Source organism: Zasmidium cellare (genome assembly GCF_010093935.1).
Source record: "Zasmidium cellare ATCC 36951 unplaced genomic scaffold M409scaffold_13, whole genome shotgun sequence".
Classification (NCBI taxonomy): domain Eukaryota; kingdom Fungi; phylum Ascomycota; class Dothideomycetes; order Mycosphaerellales; family Mycosphaerellaceae; genus Zasmidium; species Zasmidium cellare.
In genome coordinates this window covers 38,383-59,956 of record NW_022986957.1, presented here as the reverse complement: position 1 = coordinate 59,956, position 21,574 = coordinate 38,383, and the positions used below count along the sequence as shown (strand labels likewise).

General features: G+C 52.9%; 9 protein-coding genes across 9 annotated transcripts; 5 read left to right on the top strand and 4 right to left on the bottom strand.

The window, feature by feature from the left end:
• Positions 1-570: 570 nt before the first annotated feature.
• M409DRAFT_21459 (uncharacterized protein) lies at positions 571-1,347 on the bottom strand (the record flags this gene model as incomplete). Its single annotated transcript, XM_033805868.1, has 1 exon — positions 571-1,347. The coding sequence occupies one exon, from the start codon at positions 1,345-1,347 to the stop codon at positions 571-573; it is 777 nt and encodes a 258-aa protein (XP_033668901.1).
• Positions 1,348-2,311: 964 nt separating this feature from the next.
• Positions 2,312-3,938, top strand: M409DRAFT_21458 (carbohydrate-binding module family 50 protein; the record flags this gene model as incomplete). Its single annotated transcript, XM_033805867.1, has 5 exons — positions 2,312-2,924; positions 2,976-3,233; positions 3,289-3,539; positions 3,596-3,756; positions 3,812-3,938. The coding sequence occupies 5 exons, from the start codon at positions 2,312-2,314 to the stop codon at positions 3,936-3,938; spliced, it is 1,410 nt and encodes a 469-aa protein (XP_033668900.1).
• Positions 3,939-5,797: 1,859 nt separating this feature from the next.
• Positions 5,798-6,907, bottom strand: M409DRAFT_21457 (uncharacterized protein; the record flags this gene model as incomplete). Its single annotated transcript, XM_033805866.1, has 1 exon — positions 5,798-6,907. One exon carries the CDS (start codon positions 6,905-6,907, stop codon positions 5,798-5,800), a length of 1,110 nt encoding a protein of 369 aa, XP_033668899.1.
• Positions 6,908-7,538: 631 nt separating this feature from the next.
• Positions 7,539-8,698, top strand: M409DRAFT_65570 (uncharacterized protein; the record flags this gene model as incomplete). Its single annotated transcript, XM_033816574.1, has 4 exons — positions 7,539-7,574; positions 7,666-8,254; positions 8,304-8,573; positions 8,625-8,698. The coding sequence occupies 4 exons, from the start codon at positions 7,539-7,541 to the stop codon at positions 8,696-8,698; spliced, it is 969 nt and encodes a 322-aa protein (XP_033668898.1).
• A 76-nt stretch (positions 8,699-8,774) lies between these two features.
• Positions 8,775-10,433, bottom strand: M409DRAFT_21455 (uncharacterized protein; the record flags this gene model as incomplete). The annotated part of the gene is made up of 1 exon (XM_033805865.1): positions 8,775-10,433. One exon carries the CDS (start codon positions 10,431-10,433, stop codon positions 8,775-8,777), a length of 1,659 nt encoding a protein of 552 aa, XP_033668897.1.
• Positions 10,434-10,919: 486 nt separating this feature from the next.
• Positions 10,920-11,684, bottom strand: M409DRAFT_21454 (uncharacterized protein; the record flags this gene model as incomplete). The annotated part of the gene is made up of 1 exon (XM_033805864.1): positions 10,920-11,684. One exon carries the CDS (start codon positions 11,682-11,684, stop codon positions 10,920-10,922), a length of 765 nt encoding a protein of 254 aa, XP_033668896.1.
• A 609-nt stretch (positions 11,685-12,293) lies between these two features.
• Positions 12,294-13,366, top strand: M409DRAFT_65568 (uncharacterized protein; the record flags this gene model as incomplete). Its single annotated transcript, XM_033816573.1, has 2 exons — positions 12,294-12,429; positions 12,486-13,366. The coding sequence occupies 2 exons, from the start codon at positions 12,294-12,296 to the stop codon at positions 13,364-13,366; spliced, it is 1,017 nt and encodes a 338-aa protein (XP_033668895.1).
• Positions 13,367-13,686: 320 nt separating this feature from the next.
• M409DRAFT_53340 (uncharacterized protein) lies at positions 13,687-15,414 on the top strand (the record flags this gene model as incomplete). The annotated part of the gene is made up of 2 exons (XM_033812344.1): positions 13,687-13,925; positions 13,980-15,414. The coding sequence occupies 2 exons, from the start codon at positions 13,687-13,689 to the stop codon at positions 15,412-15,414; spliced, it is 1,674 nt and encodes a 557-aa protein (XP_033668894.1).
• A 683-nt stretch (positions 15,415-16,097) lies between these two features.
• On the top strand, positions 16,098-20,930 carry M409DRAFT_53339 (uncharacterized protein; the record flags this gene model as incomplete). Its single annotated transcript, XM_033812343.1, has 1 exon — positions 16,098-20,930. The coding sequence occupies one exon, from the start codon at positions 16,098-16,100 to the stop codon at positions 20,928-20,930; it is 4,833 nt and encodes a 1,610-aa protein (XP_033668893.1).
• Between the last annotated feature and the right edge of the window lie 644 nt (positions 20,931-21,574).

The window sequence follows — 21,574 nt, the reverse complement described above, 5'->3', positions numbered from 1 at the left end:
CTGCAACGAAATGGTTAAGGACTCATCCCACGGCTCGAGCCCGGGGGCCGCTGCCGTGGATACAAATCTTGACCGGAAAAAATTTGAAGCAGGCCAGAGCATTCCGAAAGGAGGCGCAGAGGATAGAGTCAATGTGATCCCAAGATCTCGGTCGTCACTGTGGGGGAGCGTCATCATCCGACGTCAGCAACTGCACTGTGAGCGTTGATCAAGCGCATTGATAAGGATGAATAAATTCGAAGTCCAAATAAGGTGGGAAACGTGAAGCTGCAAGTGGTCAATTGCGCGACAAGAGGATTACTAATCTGGATAGTGTCTGTGAGGCTATACAACAACGTGCTATATTCATTGGGTCTGAGGACCCAAGCTCATGGCTTTGTCGGCATCTCAAGTTTTCAGCTTGATTGATTCGGACAAGAGATCCACCAGTAGGAAACACTACTTGAGCGACAAAGACGAATACGGCACGTAGGATGCAATAGAGTGACCCATTTATGTGGACTAGTTCTACCTTCGCTCGGCTTTGCTTCCCGTGCCCAATGTCCAACATGTTCCTGGTTGATCTTCGTCTCAAATTGCTGAGAGTAGTATGACCCCCATTGCCACGAGTGGCCACGCTGTCAAAATCATGTAAGACGGACTCCCCCTTGACTTGGAGGACGGCTCGGCGGTACAGCTAACAGAAGTGGCAGTACAAGCCGAGAAGGAAAGAGCGGAAGAGATGCTTGAGGCGGCATTAGGGTCCATGGTGGCCGCACATGGTTCTCTTGTCGGTGACGCCCCGAGGACAGCGCACGAGGGTTGTAACCCCGTCTGGGAAAAGGAAAGCTGTTCGACCCCTGTTACGTTGAAGGCGAAACCCTGATTGACGCTGCATGCCTCGGTCATGACAAGATCGGGTGCTGGTGCCGTATTGTTGGTCGTGAAGACCAACTCGCTGTCTTGGTTCTGGAAACATGCCTGGCTGGTTGTGTTCTCGCAGCAGTTGGCCGAACTCAAGGTCCAGGAGAAGGTCCAAATGCCTTCGATGCCTTTGATTGTAGGAATGTACGCAGTCGCAAGATAGGGACTGCTTGGTGCAGATCCATTAACCCATTGAAGGTTAATGCTGTGTTCGTACGCGTGGGCAGACTGGGAACCCAGGGTTCCATACTCGTTGACAGACCATGAAACGAGAGCATCCAAGGTGATCGCAAGACTAGGGTTCTGCACAGCGAATACCACCGGGAACGGCGGGATAGGGGCGTACGTATCGTTGCGCGGGAAGACCAGGTCCAATTCAACGACAGTCGCAACCACGTGGGTAAATAAAAGTGCCCAAGCGGCCAAGAGCGAAGTGGAGGACATTCCGAACAGGTCAACAAGATGCGCAAAGGGAGACTTGTTCAGCACTGTTGCAAAAAGATTTTGACGGCAGCTCCGGCAGAGCGAGGGAAGTCTGCTAAATCGTCTTGAGTGTTCCAGTCAAGTGTGGTTAGAGTTGAGAGGACTGCATGGCTTTTAGCCTCACTGACCCACATAGCCCTAGGAGAACTACTGCACAAGGCGTTGCTCCTGCAGGGTCCACGTCAGGCTGCGCCGTCAACATAGTGCCTGAAGCTAACAGGAGGATTCAAGGCTTGTTGGCCTTGGCGGATGCTTCACTCCACGTCGATACACCGACGTCCCGTAAGACCCGATCACTAAGTAGCATCTCACCAAAATCCTACTGTTCCTTGACCCGCGGGATGGTCTGTAGCCGGCCTTGCTAAACGACTGTTGTGGGAGACTCGGTGCAGTCCACCCGAGTTTGGTTGTGTAATGAGGATTCTCCAGCTTGACTATCATCCCACACTTTCTGTGAAGTAATCCTCCAACCAACAATATTCTCCAAAGATGCAAGTTGGCGGCTTAGTATCAGGTGTGCCGTCTTCTGCGCCGCCCGCAGTGATATCAAATCCGTCATCTGAACTACTGCAAGGCACTCTCCTAGTTGACATGGAATCAGGGTCTCAGCCGTGCTGCGTTACAACAATGCGTTACCTATGATCAAGACGAAAATGTGACCACGCGTCGCCCTTGGAAAGAGATGCGAGTTCTCGTCGTTAGAGTTCAAACCGTCGAAGAGAGCAGGCCATGACCAATGCAAACTGCCACGAGAGCTGCCCAGGTATCCTTCAAGACTATGCACGTGGCTCACATGCTTACCATAGTACAGTACCGTTCACAATTGTGAAAGCTGCTCAGGCTTGGCGAGTCCGTTATAAAAGTGCTAATTGCTACAGTAAAACTCATACGTAGCCTCTCCATGACTTATTTCGATCTCTCCATCATGGCAACCAAATCTTCGCTTTCCAGTCTGATCGTACTTTCGAGCGCTGCATCAGCTCGGGTCTGGCCTAATACCACAACTACTTCAGACCTAAACTCCACCACGAAAGCGTGGCATCCCTCGACTTACATCTCAGGCTGGACACATCCAGCCTCTATTCGTCCGACGTCTCTTCACCCAACAACCGTGCACCCGAAAGCTTTCTTTCAGGATGATACGGTCGTGTGTAGTTTCTCTACCTCAGCTAACGGGGGCGACACCTGCGCTAGTTTCGCGGGTGAATGGGGCCTGACGGTGGAGGACTTCGTCTCTCTCAACCCTGGTACTGTGTGCCCCGGGAATCTTGTGGATGGCCAGTCGTACTGTGTTGTTGGATCTGTCTCAACGTCGTCCCCTACTGGTGGAAATCCACCTCCGACTACGACTTCAACGACTATGACAACTACGACACAGACAACTTCCTCATCATCGCAAGCCCCTGAGCCAACGCAATCAGGCCTCGCAGCAAACTGCGATAACTACTACCTTGTCTCCGCCGGAGATAGCTGCGATGTTATCGAATCAAAATATGGCATCAGCAGTGCGGAGTTTAGCTCCTGGAACCCTGCTATTAGTATGGTTGCACATTGTCGCTTTGACAGTCCTAACTGACTTGCGTTAATAGATTCGCAATGTACCAACTTACCGTCGGGCTATTATGTTTGCGTGGGAGTGCCAGGTGCCACTACGTCGCCGCCAGTCACCTCGACAACTATGAAGACTTCTACCAAGCCCACCTCGTCGGCACCTGAGCCAACACAGTCAGGTCTTGCGGCCAACTGCGACAAATACTACCTGGTTGCCACCGGCGACTCTTGCGACGCAATTGAGTCCAAATATGGTATAAGCTCGAGTCAATTCAGCAAATGGAACCCATCGATCAGTATGTCCATAGAGTCCCTGTTCTGCTACCTTGGTGACTAACTATGTATCAACAGATTCGCAATGTACCAACCTGCTGTCCAGATATTACGTATGCGTGGGAGTACCAGGAGCTACGACAACGCCACCAACCAAGACGACTGCTAAAACCACTACGACTAAGCCCGGTAACGGAATCACCACTCCTACTCCAACGCAGAGTGGAATGGCTACGGACTGCAACAAGTTCGACCTCGTGAAGACTGGCGACACTTGTGACGCAATCGCATCTCAGTACAATATTCCGCTTGCAAAGTTCTACGCCTGGGTAAGAGCAATTTCACGAATCGTGATACGTTCATCAATGAACTAACAACGTTCTAGAATCCCGCTGTTGGCAGCGATTGTCAGACTCTTTTCGCAGGCTACTACGTCTGCGTTGACAGGCTTGAGTACAAGCCTGCGACGACCACCTCGCCCACGGGGAATGGGATCGCCACGCCTACGCCGTACGAGCCAGGGATGGTGACGGACTGTGACAAGTTGTGAGTTGTGAAGATCTAGTGTCAACATGCAGCGCTAACACCGTTTACTTTGTAGCTACAAGGTGAAAAGCGGAGACACTTGCGACAGCATAGCTTCTGCTGAGAAAGTGACGGCGGCGAATATTGAAAAGTGGAACCCTAAGGCATGTTTCCGTCCTCCTTTTGCATTTAACATTAACTAATAACTATATTGCAGGTGGGTTCGCAATGTTCAGGCCTGTACTTGAACTACTACATTTGCGTTGGCGTGAAATAAGTTTGAGATGTGTAGACAATGGGTTGGAATGTGAAACGAGTCGGTGCTAAGCATGTGATTCTTGGCGTTGTGTATAGAGGGCCAACACAGAATTTTGAGCTGATGGTGTAAGAACCACACGACCAGCAAAAATGAAATTGCAAAACATCAACATACGTCATTCCCAGTTGGCCACCGACGTACTAGATATGCGAGACACCCTAGGTGTTGCGCTCGAAGTTGAAGGCTCATCTCCATCCCTAGCATGTCGTGTAATTTGCTGAATAGGTGAACATGGCTGTCGTCGCCTTCGACGATCTGTAGATATAACAATTCGAAGCCTTCTATTCTCCTTGGGGCAAGACTATTGGAATAGGGAAGAGCGGCGTTAGAACATAAAACACTTAGTCTTGATAGGTCTTCACCTAATGTTGATAATGTCACCTCTGTCACAGACATAGTGCGATTTTGGAAATGAGGGGGGTGGAAATTGATGCCTGAGGCATCAAGAAATCAGGATTCATTCACTTACCCAAAAAGCTTAATCCAGCTTAATCACACAACTGCTTCCACAAACCACGAAGGTGACTACCAAAGGTTCCAGCGCCGTCGATACCTATGCGATCCTGTCGAATGATTCTTCGTGTTCTCTTCAACGTCGTAGGCTGCGGTGATACATCGGCTTCCCGCACTAAAACAAATTGCTAGACCCACAACACACGAGCAAAAAGAAATTGCAAAACATTCAGCACCCGGTATTCCCGTATGGTCACCCACTACAGTACTAATCAGGCGATTACATGCTTGTATATGCCAGAGCGGACGGGATGGCTAATTCTCGTGTATCTGTGGCCGAATGTACTGGAGAGGGAAGTTCATCCAACATGAAGCTTCAATCTTTGATTGCTCTGGGCAGCCCGCGGCAGAAGACTCCCACCAGAAGCCGTACTCGTGTTGCAACAGCTGGGTGCCTCAACACGAGAATTCATCGACTTGCTCATGCTGGCCATGAAGAAGGTTGAGAGCACGGCCACGGCTGTGAAGGCCGCAGCGATCTCCCACACCACACGGATCGAGTCGGCGATGGCTTGCTTGCACGCCACTTTTCCTATGCTGATGATGGAGGAATCGACCCCTGCGATGGCCTCGAGCTGCGTTGCGTTGTTCACTGACGTCAAGGCTTTAGTGAAGTTCGCCACTAAGCTAGCTGGGAGACCTGCTTGCAACACGGCCAAGCAGACTTTTTTGGGCGCTGGATGGCCTTCGTTCGCGGTAGAAGCAGCCGTGAAGATGGCGGTGAACATCGACCCTGCGAGCGCCCAAGTGTCCGACGCAGTACGAGCAAATGCAGTACCAAGGAGATGGCGCTGGACGGCTAGCTGCACGGCAGAGACGATCAGAACTAGCGGAGCACCCCATCCCATCCGGCCCCAGCGAGGCCTGCGAAGATAACCGAGTTGAACGGGTCGTTGGTCTCGATGGCGGACACCGATGGGACCACCCATCAAGACAGTGAACCCGAACGCAACGGAAATGTGAGCGTGCAAAATCGAAGACTCCAAAAGCCGTAGGCGGCTGTTCCTATCGCGTTGGCGATCCAGAATGTCCCTCCGGAAGAACGGAGAGGAATGGATTTGCCTTGGAAGAGATAAGCAGTCCTAAAGAGTGACGATGATCAGCTTTTTGGTCAGGTTGCTCAATACAAGCCCTCGTCGACATAGAAAATGATCACGGCACAAGAAGGAGATGCGCTCAAAGAAGACGAGTTTCTGGCACAGTGCGAGAATTGAGTATACCATAGCATATCTACGCAACAGAAGCCAACATCCCCGTCATATCATGACACCCCACATACTCAAAGAACTGCTGCTCGGGCGTCAAAACCATAACCTCATGAAACAGCCTCAACGACACCTCATTCTGCAACTCCCCCGCATACTGAATGAACCTCCCAAAGATATCCAGATGCGTCTTGTGCTTCTTACTCCAGCCCTCGAGCGACGCGAGATCGTCGAAATACGCCAGTCCGAACGCCTTGTCGGTGTCGGCGAGCTTGTCCGTGCTGGAGTCGTCCTTGGGAATGATGTCCATGAAGCGACAGGAGATGCAGCCGACTTCTTCGCCTTGGTCGCGGAGGAAGTCCATGCCTTTGATGAGGACGGGGTGCATGGTCTCGAGGTACAACTTCCTTTCATGTGGCCTGGTATTCGACCAGTCCTGTCCTGAGCGAATCATGGCGAGATTCTTCCTGCCCGAGACACAGATCCTCCGACTTTGAGTCTCTGCTGCATGCCCGTTCGCAGCGGCCTTTGGCTTGATCGTTGCCTTTTCGCCGGGGATGGTGTCGGTTTGTCCGACGGGTAGTCGGTCTCGCATTGAGCCCCAGTAGACGTGTTCTTGGAGAGTCCCGGAGACGCTCTCACGCATGTGAGCGGCGCCTTCAGGTTCGACGTTGTCGGAGAAGACGGTTTCGAAGCGATCGATCGACGGGAGGAAGACCTCGAGGAACCATCCAGTGCCTGAACCCGTTTCTAGTGACTGCCACCATTTCTCAAATCCACTGTCGACTTTCCATGCCTCGAAGTCTGCTTTCGTCTCCCAATACGGAATTACAACCTCGTTGTAATAGCCGCGATTGTCCACGACCGAAGCCGCTTCCCAGTAACGAGGTTTCGATTTCCCCTGCTTCTTATCGACAAACCCAATGAGCTGCTTGTACTCCGGACTATGCTTCTCAGACTTCTCCTTGCTCTGAACGCCAACAATAGCCGTGACAAGGCCCTTAACCTCTTTCGGAAACCTCGCACTGTACGCCGGGAAGGGAGGCTGAAAACCCGGAGGCGTATTCGCAGGAATCGTCCTCGGAACCCTCAAATGCTCAGGGATCGCAGGCTCCAGCGTCGTGGTGGCCGCCATGTCGGTTGGTGATGGATTCTCGTACTACCACACCTCACGTTGGTGCGTTGGCGAAAGCTCTTATCAATGTCGGCATTCTCATTGCTGGGAAACGCCCTCCAGGCGCGGAAGCAATTCCAGTGATGTGTACGTCTGATGCTGCGCCATCAAACCCTATCGTCGTGTCTAGCGTCACGGCAATCCGCTCGGCGGGAAGGGAGAGTGGCATCGATACCCAGCGCAGAGCGGCAGAGGGGAAGGTCAGCCAGGTCAGCTTTTAGCCATGACAGCTGGGAGCTCTTATCAACCCGCACAATCGGGACCTGCGTCTGTAGTCAAAGTCTGACGTTAGCCGTCGGCAATCTCGTCCAATCCAGACCGGAAGGAATGATCTACGTACTGCCCAAGACCACTTCCCAGACCCCGGACCGTGGCCTTTACCCCACATCAACAAGGAATACCGCCGCAAAGTTGATAGGAAGGATTGACGTCCTTGTACGGCTGGAATCCTTGTATTTACACAGGGCTCTCACGTCGCACGAGAGCATTTGTTTGTATATATCGAGATACAGTCAGAGCTGAACCACACGGGGAGAGTCGAGAGTTCTTGCCACTTCATACCACCAGCGACCGATATCGTAACATTGCGGAAATGGGCTCAGCTGGACCACAAACAGTCCGCGTGGCGGTATGTTTTGATAGAGACTTGAGAGACCGAGCGAACGAGAAGGAGGTCTACTTGGCCGCCAAAGAATCCACGCTGACCATGACACCCGCAGGTCACCCAACACGAGCCCGTCTGGCTGGACTTGGAGAAGACCGTGGCCAAAACCATCGCCATCATCGGAGAAGCAGCTCAAGCTGGAGCCAAACTTGTTGCATTTCCCGAATGTTGGATCCCAGGCTACCCAGCATGGATCTGGTCGCGCCCAGTCGACTTCGATCTTGGCGTGAAGTACGTCCAAAACTGCCTCAAGGTCGACAGTCATGAGATGAAGCGCATTCAAGCAGCCGCCGCCGAAGGCCAGATCAGTGTGGCTCTTGGCTTTTCCGAGCGCGATGGCGAATCAGTCTATATCGCCCAGGCATTAATCGACGAGAACGGCGAGCTCAAGATGACCAGACGTAAGATGAAGCCCACGCACATGGAGCGAACGATCTTTGGCGATGCGAGCGGTCAATGCCTTGCTCCGGTGGTCGATGTTCCGGAAGTTGGCCGAGTGGGAAGTCTGTCGTGCTGGGAACACATGCAGCCTTTGCTGAAGTACTACACTTTTGCGCAAAGCGAGCAGATCCACGTTGGCGCATGGCCTCCTCTCGATGGGTTCATCCAGGGATCTCCAGGCTTTTATTCCATGTCGACTGAAGGTATGAAGCGTTCTTACTCCACCAGAGAGTATATTGCTGACTTCGCTAGGATGCCGAAATCTCTCACAGTCGTATGCAATGGAATCTCAGAGCTTCGTGCTCCATACTACAACCGTCATCACCGAAGCTGCAACAAAGCAGATGGGTACGGCGGGCGCTCCAATCATGGGACAATCGAACGTTGGCAGTTCGGCTGTCATTGGCCCTGATGGTCGAATCTTGAGCGATCCAAACAACCCCAACGAAAAGCTCATCATTGCGGACTTGGATCTTTCCCAAGTCACAAAGGCGAAGACATTCGCCGATGCCATTGGCCATTGTGAGTTCTCTGAACTTCCTTTCTGCCTGCCTTTCGCTGACTCTCTCACAGACTCAAGGCCTGATTTGTTCTGGCTTGGATGCGATCCGGAGAAGAAGCTTGTTGTCAGAGCAGAGTCGAAGTGAAGACCTGGTGTCTAAGAGTGATCCAAGTACAGTTGCGTGGCGAGACCAGAGTGAGTTTCTAATACCAAGTTTGTCCTCAAGTATCATCATAGCTCTCGGTCTTGATCTCTTCGATAGGAAATCCTGTCGTCTCTGGAGCAGGAATCGCCGACACAGCCCAGGTGTTTTGCAGGTGTTTGATGAATGTGTCCAACGTGTTGATGTTGGTCCGCAAGTGGGTATTGCACCAATGCAACAGCCTCGTGCGAAGTTCGTTGCTTTCGCATTCCGGCCCAATCTTGAACAACAGCCACATCAAAATGTTGCCGCAATTTCCTCCCGAGGTCTGCTTTGCCCATTCCAAGTGATCGACCGCTTTGGCAGCTAGTTGTTCTGTGTTGACGGGCTGGGAAAATGAACGGCTGAAGTGGATCATGATGGCGAAGTAGTAGGCATACGAGAGGTGGTGCCTCAAAGGATCTTCAAACTTTGGCACGCTCCGACGAAGTTGCAATCGCACTGCCTCGACTTCGTTGGGGTTGAAGCGTTTGTTGGAGACAGCGAGCAAATTGATCGCAATGACTGATTCCAGCATCGGCCGAGTGATGCAATGGCACTCTTCGATGTACAGAGGCTCGTTGAGGACCGCATCCCACAAGGTTTGCAACTCTGCTGCCGTTCCAAAGTTGCCCAGTGCAGCTCCTAGCAGATATTGCTGGCACAGGACAGACATTGTCCTGTCCCTTGCTTTGTGATGAGCGAGGACGTTCAACAGGCAACGATAGCCACCGCGAAGATGTCTTCCCCAGAGTTCTAGCCGTCCAGACACTGTATCACCGGTGAGACAGCTCATGATAGCTGCAGGAATGGCTGCGTCGTGTAATCCATCGGGTCGCTCGATCGTCTCCTGGATGTATCGCAAGGCCATCTGGTCATGATACACAGACAGCGCATGATATGTCTGATCGTGTTGTTTCAGCCGTAATAGACTCCAGGCTGCAGTTCCACAAATGCCATGAAAGACCGCCAACCGCGCAGTTGCCACGTCCGCGGTCACTGTCAAGCCTTCCAAGGCCAAAGAAGGATAGGTGTAGCGGAAGGGGTTGACGGTCGACGTCAAAGGTGACAAGTTATGGCACAAGAAAGTGGTCCAGTGCTCGAACAGCTCACTCTGTCTCCCCGATATGGTCAAGAAATGAGGTTCTTGCACCATCGGCGGCGACGGCGAATAGTATGTGCGAATTGGAGTGAGGCTCTTTGTATCGTTGGTTGGGGAGGTCTGCTGTGAAGCGAATCCGCTGTCTTGCGGCGATTCCCATGACGACAGCTCCTGCTTGACCCGAGTAGGGTGAAGCGCAAGATCGACCGTCGGCGTTGAGGGCTCATCTTGAGCAGCTGAATCGAAGGATAGCACCGAGAATGGGCCTTTCTGAAGCGAGGCAGTTGCAATGTCCAACTCATCCAAGATGCCAGTAACCTCAGCGTTCGTGAAAGAAGCAACTTGCTGAGCCTTGCTTCCCGGTGCTACCGGCCGCCGGAACGATCGTGAAGAGTCAGAGCCTGCGAACTTGAAGTCGTAGCCTTCGCAGTCAAAGCCAGCCTTGATACAGCGGTTGCAGGCGGGTCTTCTCAGGTCACATTTAATGTGGCGCCGCCGGCATGTCCAGCAGCCAGTGTAGGTGTAGGATGCGGCAGTTTTATTCGATGAGGGCGTTTTCGCTTTCGAGACCCTCTTATTTGCACTCCTTTCAGGCATTAGAAGAGGAAGGAGCCCACGAGATGCAGATGGAGGAGCGCAGAGAGGCGTAGGCGGGACCAGGCATCACCCGGGAGGACGCTGTTTCAATGCAGAGTTGCTTGGGAGTTGTTGATATCTCGACGATGTCGTCTCTCTCAGGCCACCTTCCGCCGACGTTCCTTACCAGCCCGTTGCTGAATAGTCTGCATTAGTAAGGTATCGTTCGCTTCCTTCCGATGTGGCGCTCCAGGCCCGCCAATGGTAGTGGTGTTTGCAGACGTTAATAAACTCTATTTAGAGCTGCATTGGACTGGATACACATGTTGAAGTGGTATATAGAATACTCAAATCAATAGTGGAAGCAATAATGTGGGTGAGAGATCGTGCATGGAGGGTTGGACATAAACAAAACTGCCACAGTCATAGAGCTGTTCTTTCCGTAGACATCACGGGCTCAGTAGCTACTGCATGCGAAAAACAGCTCGAGGCAGATATCCATCATAATCACAGCTTCGTAGCCGTGAAGGCGACAAAGTGAGGGTCTTCAAGGAATGTCTTCCAGTAATCCGCGTCTTTCTTCACAATTTCCGTATCTTCCGCTTGGACGTATTTGAAATCAGACAGGCCGTATTTTTGGGGTATTTCGAATGATCCAGTGTAGCTTGTCTTCATAGAAGTAGCCTCGAAAGAGAACGGCGGTTTCGTAAGGACCACGCAATCGTATCTGACTCCGTCTGCGATCTCCTTGATGTTGTCGAATCTTGCACCGTAGTCGCCGCTCTGTGCACTCTTGGACCGTGGGTTCCCGACACGAACGCCGACGAATCGACCACCAGGCTTGAGGTAGAACGTAACATTCTGCCACATTCCCTCGAGTTCCTTGATCGATGTGGCATGGTCGAACGCCCAGATGACCATGACGATGTCGTAGCCTTCCTGTGGCAGCGAGGAAATATCGTTTGATATTGGCTTGGAGATGTCGGCCAAGTACCAATTGATCACGTCTCGACCATTCTTCGCCTCTATGTCTTTTCCCACCTGAAGCATTTGCTCGCTGACATCGACGACGTCGATGGATGTAGCTCCAGCTTCGAGAGCATGTCGAGCGTGACCGCCGCTGCCGCCGCCGAGATCGAGCACCCGGAAACCTGCGCAGTCACCCAAGCCCAGCTTGACCAGTTCGTCTTCAAGCTTGGTCTGTGGTACATCGGCCAGAGTCAAGTATTCGATTGCCACATCGTTGTATTGCTGCTTCTCGACGGTAGCCATGGTAGTGAACGATGGAAATTGTAGAGCGCTCTGAGTTAGCTTTGTTCGGTGGAATTCCATCCCAGGCAGGGATGGGAAGTTTGAGCACTTTATACCAGTCTCTCGTTACGCCGCACTGGAAGAACAACGCATATCAATCCCAGCGCACGCCGGCACCGACTTGCAGAAGTCTCGCATGGCTTCGAACGGCGCAGCATACCCCTACCTGTCGCCCTGCCCAATGGTCATGCTGCAGCTCCTCAGCGTTGCGTAGAATGTACCGTGGTGGACTGCTTGAGTGCTGCTTCGAGGCATTCGACCGCGAACTGTAAGTCACGATGCATGTGTGTTAGGAGGACGGGAAAGGGGATGTCGTTGGCCTCGAAGGAGAGAAGTGAGCGAAGCTCGGGCCTCCTTGCTGACACGCGAAACGCGCTGCAACCCAATACTCCCAGCAAGTTACCTTCTTCATTGAATGACGGCTTTTGTTTGGCGTCTGGTGTTTTGTCATATGGGCGATGTCATTGCAATTTCGTTGTTTGTCCCGTGCTTCACGAACATTGCCGAGATACTTGACGAGAAGACCGGCATCCTTTGCCCGATCCGCGCAATGCATTCCACGACTGCGGGATGAAAAATCCCCCAACGGCACAGTCTCGAACACTGGGTCTGGGAAAGAGCATGAAGATGGTGGCAGCAGGAAGAGTCGCAGTCGGCTCGTTCTGCCGGCATTGGGATTCTTTGCCCTCACAATCCCCCTCGGGTGGTACCTGAAAGAGCGATACGCAGACAATGGTGGCATGAGACTGGCCGGTCCTCAAGAGTTTGCGAAGTATATCCTTGTTGGCAAGGATCCAGTCTCATCAACATGCGCCATATTCAGACTCATGCCAGCCGGCAATGTCGCGATCGATCTGGACGATCCAGACTGCGAACGAGCTATCACCAGTTTACAATTCAAGCAGCCACAGCTTCAAATCGCACGAGCATATACATGCCTCCCGCAGCAACAAGGCCAGCATATGGACGAGCTGAGATTCCTCATACGCAGAGAGCAGAAAGGTGAGGTGTCAAACTTTCTTCACAGGCTACCCATTGGCGCAGAGATCGAGGCACGAGGTCTTCATGCCGAGTACATCGTTCCAAAGGATGTGAAGAGCGTTGTGTTTATTGCTGGAGGTACTGGCATTGCGCCTGCGTTGCAAGTGGCAGATATACTTGAAGGACAAGCGGATATGCACATACTGTGGGCAAACAGGAAGAGAGAGGACTGCGTTGGTGGGCATAGCGACACAAAGAGGATATCGAGTGGGAGCTGGTGGAGCTTTTCGCGAACGTCTCCTGGGGCAGATACCAAGGTCGCAAATGTGCAAAAGAGTGCGCTGGTGTCGGTGCTGGAAGACTTGAAAGATCAGGCGACAACACCAGAGGCAAAGCGCTCTCAACTTCTCGTTGATTACTACGTGGACGAAGAAGGCGCCCTCATGAAGCCGCAGGATGTGACTAAAGTCATCCGCTCTATCTCGACACAAGAGAATGCTACCGTCCCGGGGAAGAAGATTGTCTTTGTGTCCGGACCTGAAGGCTTCGTAAACTACTGGGCGGGACCAAAGCAATGGATTGGTGGGAGGGAAGTCCAAGGACCGCTGAAAGGCGTCCTTTCCGCGATGGATCTGGATGACTGGGAGGTCGTGAAGCTGTGAGGAAGATGCCTTGCGTGCAAGAAGACAAATCAGACGAATAATTGACCTCGCAAATATGTGGCAAGTTCAGCAGTCGCATACCTCGCACTTTGAACCACATGAGCCGGAGTTACGCCAAAGAAGTTCCAATGCCGGCCTGTTTGCCTGTATCGATTAGCAAATGCCGCCCACCTCAAACGGAGGCTTTCCGCGTCAAAACAGCACTGCTTATTAGACCAGCTAATAGTCGGCTCCCACGAGCCTGGAAGCTATTGACGATTTCTTTTTAAGTCAATCAAAGTTTGATGCATTGACATCGCACAACCAAGAAGACGACTGCGATGGCTGGGGCACAGACGGGCGACGAGAAATCGTCTACCGCTCAAGATGCTGCCTCACCAGCTGTGGCGAACGAGGGGATGGATCTCATTGAACCAGTTCGAACGAATAGCGCACGGCCGGCATGCTTCAAAACGACACTACAAGAGGTACTGTTCGTGCTAACGGCAACAATGGCCATTGCAATGACCAGCTTTCTGGCCGGCTCTGTCACGGTGGCTTCCTCTTTCATTGGCAGATCGTGTGTTTGATCTTGAAGATATCTCCAGCGGTGTGATGGCTGACTTGAGGCCAGGCTGGACATGACAACAGCTCAGATCACATGGATCTCATCGGCAAGCTCACTGAGCGCTGGCGCCTTCTTGCTCTTCTTCGGCAGGGTCGCCGACCTCTTCGGCAGGAAAATGATGTTTGTCGGTTCCCTGTTCTTGTTCGCAGTCTTTTGCCTTGCTGCAGGGTTCGTGCACGACGCAATAACACTCGACATCCTAAACGGTGTTCTTGGACTCTTCAGTGCTTCTGCAGTGCCCCCGGCTGTTGGCCTACTCGGCGTCATTTACGAGAAGCCGAGCAAACGCAAGAACGCAGCCTTCGCTTGCTTCAGTGCTGGCAATCCGCTGGGATTCGTCTTTGGGACAATATTCGGCGGCATCGCAACAACACTTTTCGGATGGCGAGCATCTTTCTGGCTGCTTGCCATCATCTTCCTCGTTTTCACGATCATCGCTGTTTTCAGCGTACCGAAAGACTTCACGGCAAAAGAGCCATTCAACTGGGATACGTGGAAGCGTTTTGATCTGGTGGGAACTGTCCTTACCGTCGCCGGTATAGGCATGTTCTCAGCAGCTCTCAGCCTGGGAGATACCGCACCTCAGGGATGGACGACGCCATATGTCCTCGCGCTTCTTATCGTCGGCCTGCTCCTCATCATAGGGTTCATATGCTGGGAATGCTGGTGCAAATGGCCCTTGATGCCCATGGGTATCTGGAAAGATCGCGATTTCACTCTCGTACTATCGATCCTGTCGCTCGGATTTGTGGCCTTCACCCCAGCGTCCTTCTTCGTCTCGCTGTACTTCCAGGATGTCTGGCACATGTCTGCTATCATGGTCGCGGTCCACTTGCTGCCGATGGCCATCAACGGCATCATCGTCAACATCTTTGCCGGCTGGGCTCTTCACCGCATCTCAAACAAGCTTCTCATGTATATTGGAAGCGGAGCGTATGCGATCGCCATGCTGCTTTTCGCCCTCAACACCATCCACGACAGCTACTGGGCTTTCTGCTTTCCGGCATTCCTTCTGCTTGTCGTAGGAGCCGACCTGGAGTTCAACGTCGCCAACATGTACGTCATGTCCTCGATGCCGCCGTCACAGCAAAGCACTGCTGGTGGGATATTCCAGACCGTTACGAAACTGTGCATGACGATAGGGCTGGGGATCAACACAGCCGTGTTTAATTCTGTGCAACAGAAGCCAAGCCTGTCGAACTATTGGGACAGAATGACGCAGCCCTACGCGGCAGTGTTTTGGTTTGCTTTCGCAGCTACTACACTGAGCGTGATGCTGGTGCCGTTCTTGACGATAGGGACGCAGGGAGGAAGGGAGAAGAGTGTAAGCACTGAAGCCTCCAAGGATCTGAGATCTGAAAAGTTCCAGCCTGGCAAGATTGGTGACAGGCAGCCCGAAGCGGCAGTTGCTCATCAACCGCCTTCGAAAGAGTTGACATAGACCGGCAATATATCTCCGTAGGGCTGGCATTGAACGAGACGATTAAGATCCTTCCATAAACCGTGCACATCCTTCACATGCGTCTATATCTAATCCGGCAATTTCCGCCTTCCTTGTTGGGCCCCTTGGGTCAACCCAGGAAGTGGGTAAAGCATGATCTGACTTCACTCCAAACCCATCCAGCGACCTAAACCCGTAGGATATCAATCCTTCTGCATCAACTACAATAGCATTTGCCACAGTAAGTCGCTTGCAGACGGATTTATGCACCCGTCAAAGATCCGTCTCCTCTGCGCGGCATGGCGCTTGGCTCGGATGCCCATTGGGCCGGGCGTCCTGCCGAGCCCGGAATGGAAATGGATTGCGTTTCCATCTTTCTCTCCTCTGTCGCTTCGTACGCCCGTACACCACTTCGTTCAGCTACCACCAAGCACCCGCGCAAGAAGGACGCGGTCTTGGAAGTCCGTTCGCTTAATCTACTCCCTTCGTTTGGTGATGGAGAGCCTTGGCGTGACTGCGCCCAGATGAGTGAGACTTTGTTCGTTGTTGCCACCCGAGACGACTACTAGTTCTACTTTTTCGATGACGAGGGACCACGTTTGAGGGACTTTTCTTGACAATTCATCGACGACGACTTCACGCCGACCCTACCCACGACTGGAGCGGAGACCAACTCGACAAGCATGGCGTTCTTCCGCCAGACATGGACGCTCGTCGAGAAGACCCTCACGGTCGTCTTCCTACGGCATTGGCTCGGGACGCTCATCCGCGCATTCCTCGCGCCCATCATTTTCATTTTCATCATCAGTTACACGAAAAACTTCTTTGTGCCCCCGAGCGCTTTCGGGATTGGATCTGCCTCGCCGATCCGCAGTTTCAGCGATGCGCTGGCGAGTTCGGCGGGCGGCAGGGATATCGTCGCGTTTGTGGACAATGGGTTCTCCGGCGGCGATATCTCGAGGGTGATTGAGGAGTTGTCGAGGCCGGTCACTGCACAGGGGATGAGGGCGCCGGTTCTTGCGAGTGAGGGGGAACTGCTGCAGATGTGTCCGAGTACGATCCGCGGGGTGTCGCCGTGTTTTGGGGCGATTGTGTTTCATTCTTCGCCGACGGAGGGGGAGGGTGGGTTCTGGAATTATACGATGAGGAGTGATGGGTCGCTGGGTGGGAGGATCTTTGTCAATCAGGAGAATAATGATGTTGACATTTACGCTTTTCCGCTGCAGCATGCTGTGGATAGCGCGATTGCTACGGTTAACGGGACGACTTTGAGGGATGATGTTCAGCAGTATCCGTTCACTACCAGGAATGAAGAGGAACGAGACCGCAACATTACGAGGCTGTATATGGGCACGCTCATCAGTATCCTGGGTCTGGCGTACTTCATTGGTATCTGTGGTATCTGCTACCAACTCACGGGACACATGGCCGAAGAACGAGAATTGGGCATGTCGCAGCTCATCGAGGCCATGATGCCCAACAAGCAGCGGTGGATGCCGCAGGCCGCAAGACTTTTGTCTTTGCACATCTCCTTCGACATACTCTATGCTCCGAGCTGGATCGTCATGGGAGCTATAGTAGGCGCCCTGAACTACCCGACTTCGAGCATTGGGATCCTGATCGGGTACTTCATCTTGAGCGGTCTGGCGTTGTCCTCGTGGTCTATTGCGTTCGCGGCGCTGTTCAGGAAGGCACAACTCTCGGGCATAACAGTCACGATGACTGCTGTCATCCTGGCCATCATCATCCAGGTCATCCCGCCGCCGTCCACTGGAGGCGCCATCATTGCCAGTCTGCTCATGCCTTCGATGAACTTCACCCTCTACATCATCTACAACGCCTACTGGGAGAGGGATAACCTCGCGGCAGACCTGAGGTACGCGGCTCCAGATGCGCCCTGGAGAGTTCCGGGCTATGTTCTTTTCCTGTTCTGTGCGATCCAGTTCCTGGTCTACCCTTTCATCGGTGCGCTGCTCGAGCATTTACTGTACGGAACAGCCTCTAAATCCAGAGAGTTGAGATATACTGAGAGCGAGGAGCCCGAGACGCTCAAGATTACGGGACTGACAAAGCACTATCCGCCTGGATGGTTCGTCAGAAATGTCATCGCGCGGTTCCCCAAGAAACCGCTGAATGTTGTTCGAGCCGTTGACAGCATCGATCTGTCGGTTCTGAAGGGTCAGATCATGGTCTTGCTTGGAGCCAACGGAAGCGGGAAGAGCACGACGTTGGATATGCTTGCTGGTCTGCAGAAGCCTACGAGTGGTACGATTGAGATGGATGGGACCGGAGGTATCGGTCTGTGTCCGCAAAAAAACGTGCTTTGGGATGAGCTTACGGTCTTTGAGCATGTGCGGATATTCAATAAACTCAAGTCGGACAAGATGGACACCAAGGCTGAGATCGAGGCGCTGGTTCTTGCTTGCGATCTTGAGCAGAAGATACATGCTCGGTCTGAGACCTTGTCAGGAGGTCAGAAGCGAAAGTGTCAGTTGGCGATGATGTTGACTGGCGGCTCCAGCCTCTGCATGCTTGACGAGGTCAGCTCTGGTCTGGATCCACTGAGTCGACGCAAGATCTGGGATATCCTCCTCGCTGAACGAGGCAAGAGGTCTATGGTCTTGACCACCCATTTCCTGGACGAAGCCGACCTCCTCTCGGACGACATCTCCATCTTATCTAAGGGCAAGATGGTGGCTCATGGTTCGGCTGTCGAGTTGAAGCACAACCTGGGTGGTGGCTACCGTGTTCGAATCTACCATGCGAATGAGAAGGCCTTGCCTGAGAAGTTGGAGGCAACGTCTAAGCAGGTCTACCATGATCAGACTGTCTACTTTCTGGCGGACTCTGAGGCGGCGGCTCAATTCATCTCTGAGCTTGAAAGGCATGGCGTGCGGGACTACCAGGTCAACGGCCCACAGATCGAAGATTGCTTCTTGAAGTTGGCAGAGGAGGTGAAGGAGGAACTTGATAAGGATCGTGCACCTAGTCCGACACCTTCGACTGGAGATGCAGTGGATGGCAACCATGAAGGCGACAAAGGCTTGCGACTACTGCCTGGCCAGCCTCTTTCGTTCTTCGGCCAGACTTGGGTTCTCTTCCGGAAGCGAGCGGTCATTCTTCGTCGAAACGCGTGGCCATACCTGGCGGCACTCATCATTCCGATCATCACTGCTGCTCTTGTAACGCTCTTCATCCAGAGCTTCGAGCCCCTATCCTGTGACCCATCAGCACTGTACGCCGACCCCGAGGCCGACTCATTCGAGACCTGGCTGGCATACCAGGCTCTGATTCCCACTGGGCCTACTGGCCAATTCCCGACAGATGCCCTTCGGCAGTTGTATCCTGCTCTGGGTATTAACAACACCCTGGACAACGAGCAACCGACTCTGCAAGCTTTCAACCAATTCGTGGCCGCAAGATATCACAACGTCACTCCCGGAGGAGTGTTCCTTGGAGACACGCCTACGATCGCCTACCGCGGTGACTATGGGATGCAATACGCCATTTCAATGCAGAACTTGATGGACAACGCTCTCCTCGGCTTCCCCATCGTCACGGCCTTCCAGGCATTCGCGAGAGAGTGGGCGCCGGATGCGGGACAGACTTTGCAGTTCATCCTGTACTTTGGACTGGCTATGAGCGTGTTTCCAGGGTTCTTTTCGCTGTACACGAATGTCGAACGGCTGAGGAATGTGCGAGCGCTGCATTACAGCAATGGCGTCCGAGCTGGGCCGCTCTGGCTTGCGTACACTTGCTTCGATTTCATGATCGTTTTGCTGGTCAGCGCTGTGGCTATCATCATCTTCACGGCCTCTTCGGGTGTGTTCTATGGACCTGGATACCTCTTCCTGGTCTTCGCGCTCTTCGGCCTCTCAGCGACGTTGATGTCGTACGTCGTCTCGCTATTCACCACCAGCCAACTCGCCACTTTCGCATTCGCCGCCGGAGGACAGTGCATCTTCTTCCTCTTGTATTTCATCGCCTTCATGGCCATCATCACCTACGCTCCGCCAGCGAACATCGACAGCTACATCTCAACAGCGAATTGGACCATTGCATTCTTCTTCCCGGCTGGAAACTTGCTTCGTGCGTTGCTTTTGTCTTTCAACGAGTTCTCATTGCTCTGCAGAGGAGACCAACTTGCGAGCTATCCCGGTGCCATCGATGTCTACGGCGGACCGATCCTGTACCTGATCATTCAATCTGTCATTTTCATGACTGTCCTGATCGCTTTCGACAGTGGATGGAGACCTAGTTTCCTTGCTAGGTCGAGACATCGATCGCCAGATCACGAAGAGATTGATGATGTGGACAACGAGGTCTTCAGCGAAGCCATCCGCATCGAAGACTCCAAGGACGAGCTCAGAGTCAATCATGTCACCAAGGCTTTTGGACCTAACGTTGCCGTGCAAGATGTGTCGTTTGGTGTGCCTCATGGCGATACATTCGCTCTTCTTGGGCCCAATGGAGCTGGCAAGTCTACGACCATCGGGCTGATTCGTGGCGATATGCGCCCGAGTTCGAGGGAAAGCGATATTCTGATTGAGGATATCTCGATCATTGATCATCGGGCGGCGGCGAGGTCTCATCTTGGAGTGTGTCCTCAGTTTGATGCCATGGATCAGATGACTGCCATTGAGCATCTCAGGTTCTATGCTCGGGCTCGAGGTGTCAAGGATGTGGAGTACAATGTTGATCAGGTTATTCATGCTGTTGGGCTGGCGCAATTCAAGGACAGACTTGCGGGAAAACTGTCTGGTGGTAACAAGCGGAAGCTGAGTCTGGGCATCGCACTGATGGGCAACCCATCTGTGCTCCTTCTCGACGAACCAAGTTCCGGAATGGACGCAGCATCGAAACGAGTCATGTGGCGAACTCTGCGAGCCGTCTCCGAAGGCAGATCGCTCGTCCTAACAACGCACTCCATGGAAGAAGCCGACGCGCTCGCCGACCGCGCCGGCATCATGGCCAAACACATGCTCGCCCTCGGCACCAGCGACGAACTGCGAAAGAAACACGGCGACGCCCACCACGTGCACCTCGTCCACAAGGACGCCCCCTACAGCACCGACGACGACATGAACGACATCAAATTCTTCATCCGCAACACCTTCCCCGGCGCCACGGTGGAAGAACGCACCTTCCACGGCCAGCTGCGCTTCAGCGTGCCCAACGACCGCACCGCGCATCGAGACACGCTGCCCCCGAATAAAGAAGAGATTATCCTCGAGGACGAGAAGAAAACCGCTCTCACGTCCTCAACCACCACTTCCGACAACAGCTCACCCTCATCCCACAGCATCTCCGCCCTCTTCTCCCAACTCGAGCGCAACAAGGAGAAATTGGGTTTCGAGTATTACTCCGTCAGCCAGGCGACGCTGGATCAGGTCTTTCTGAGTATCGTGACGAAACATAATGTTTTGGAGGAGAATTATGCCCGGGAGCATCGGCGCCAGGCGGGGGCTTGGGAGAAGTTTCGGGAGGGGTTGATGAGGGTTTATCATAATGCGTAGAAAGACGTGGGTGGATGTGGTTGTGATTTGCATAGGGGTGGGAGTGGGTTTATGGGAATGGGCATTTGGCATTGCATAGCATTTGGCATTGGGTTTTGGGCATTTGGTATGAGTATGGGCACTTTAGATGAGATGAGATATACCCCGAATAGATAGGTATGGAGCACAGTACGAGTTCTTGAACGTATAAAACTGCCCTCTCCCCGACTTCTCACAAGCAACTGCGCTGCTAATTACACTCCAAGCTGCTTAGATGGCTTGGGAGTAAAGGGGATGAGTATTCATTCCAGTTTGAGCGGAACACCGTGGATAGAACTAGAGCGAAGACAGGCCGAAGATTGAGCATCCGTCGAACTCCAACACAACACCCCAGTCCTTTCCGTCTCTGTGTCACGGTGCTGTACGACTCGTCACTCCCGCCTCATCAACACCTCCAACAACTTCACCAAACGCATACATGAACTACACGCACCACGTCCCGGCCCCCCACACGGTTCTCCAGCTCCAGAACAAGTGAAGGTGAAGGTGAAGTTGAACTTCTCCATCCCTCGTAGCCCGAAGTTAAGTTCTACAGCACATCATCATCTCCAACTCCCACGTGACGCTAAACGCCAAAAATTAATACCTCACACCACCATAAAATC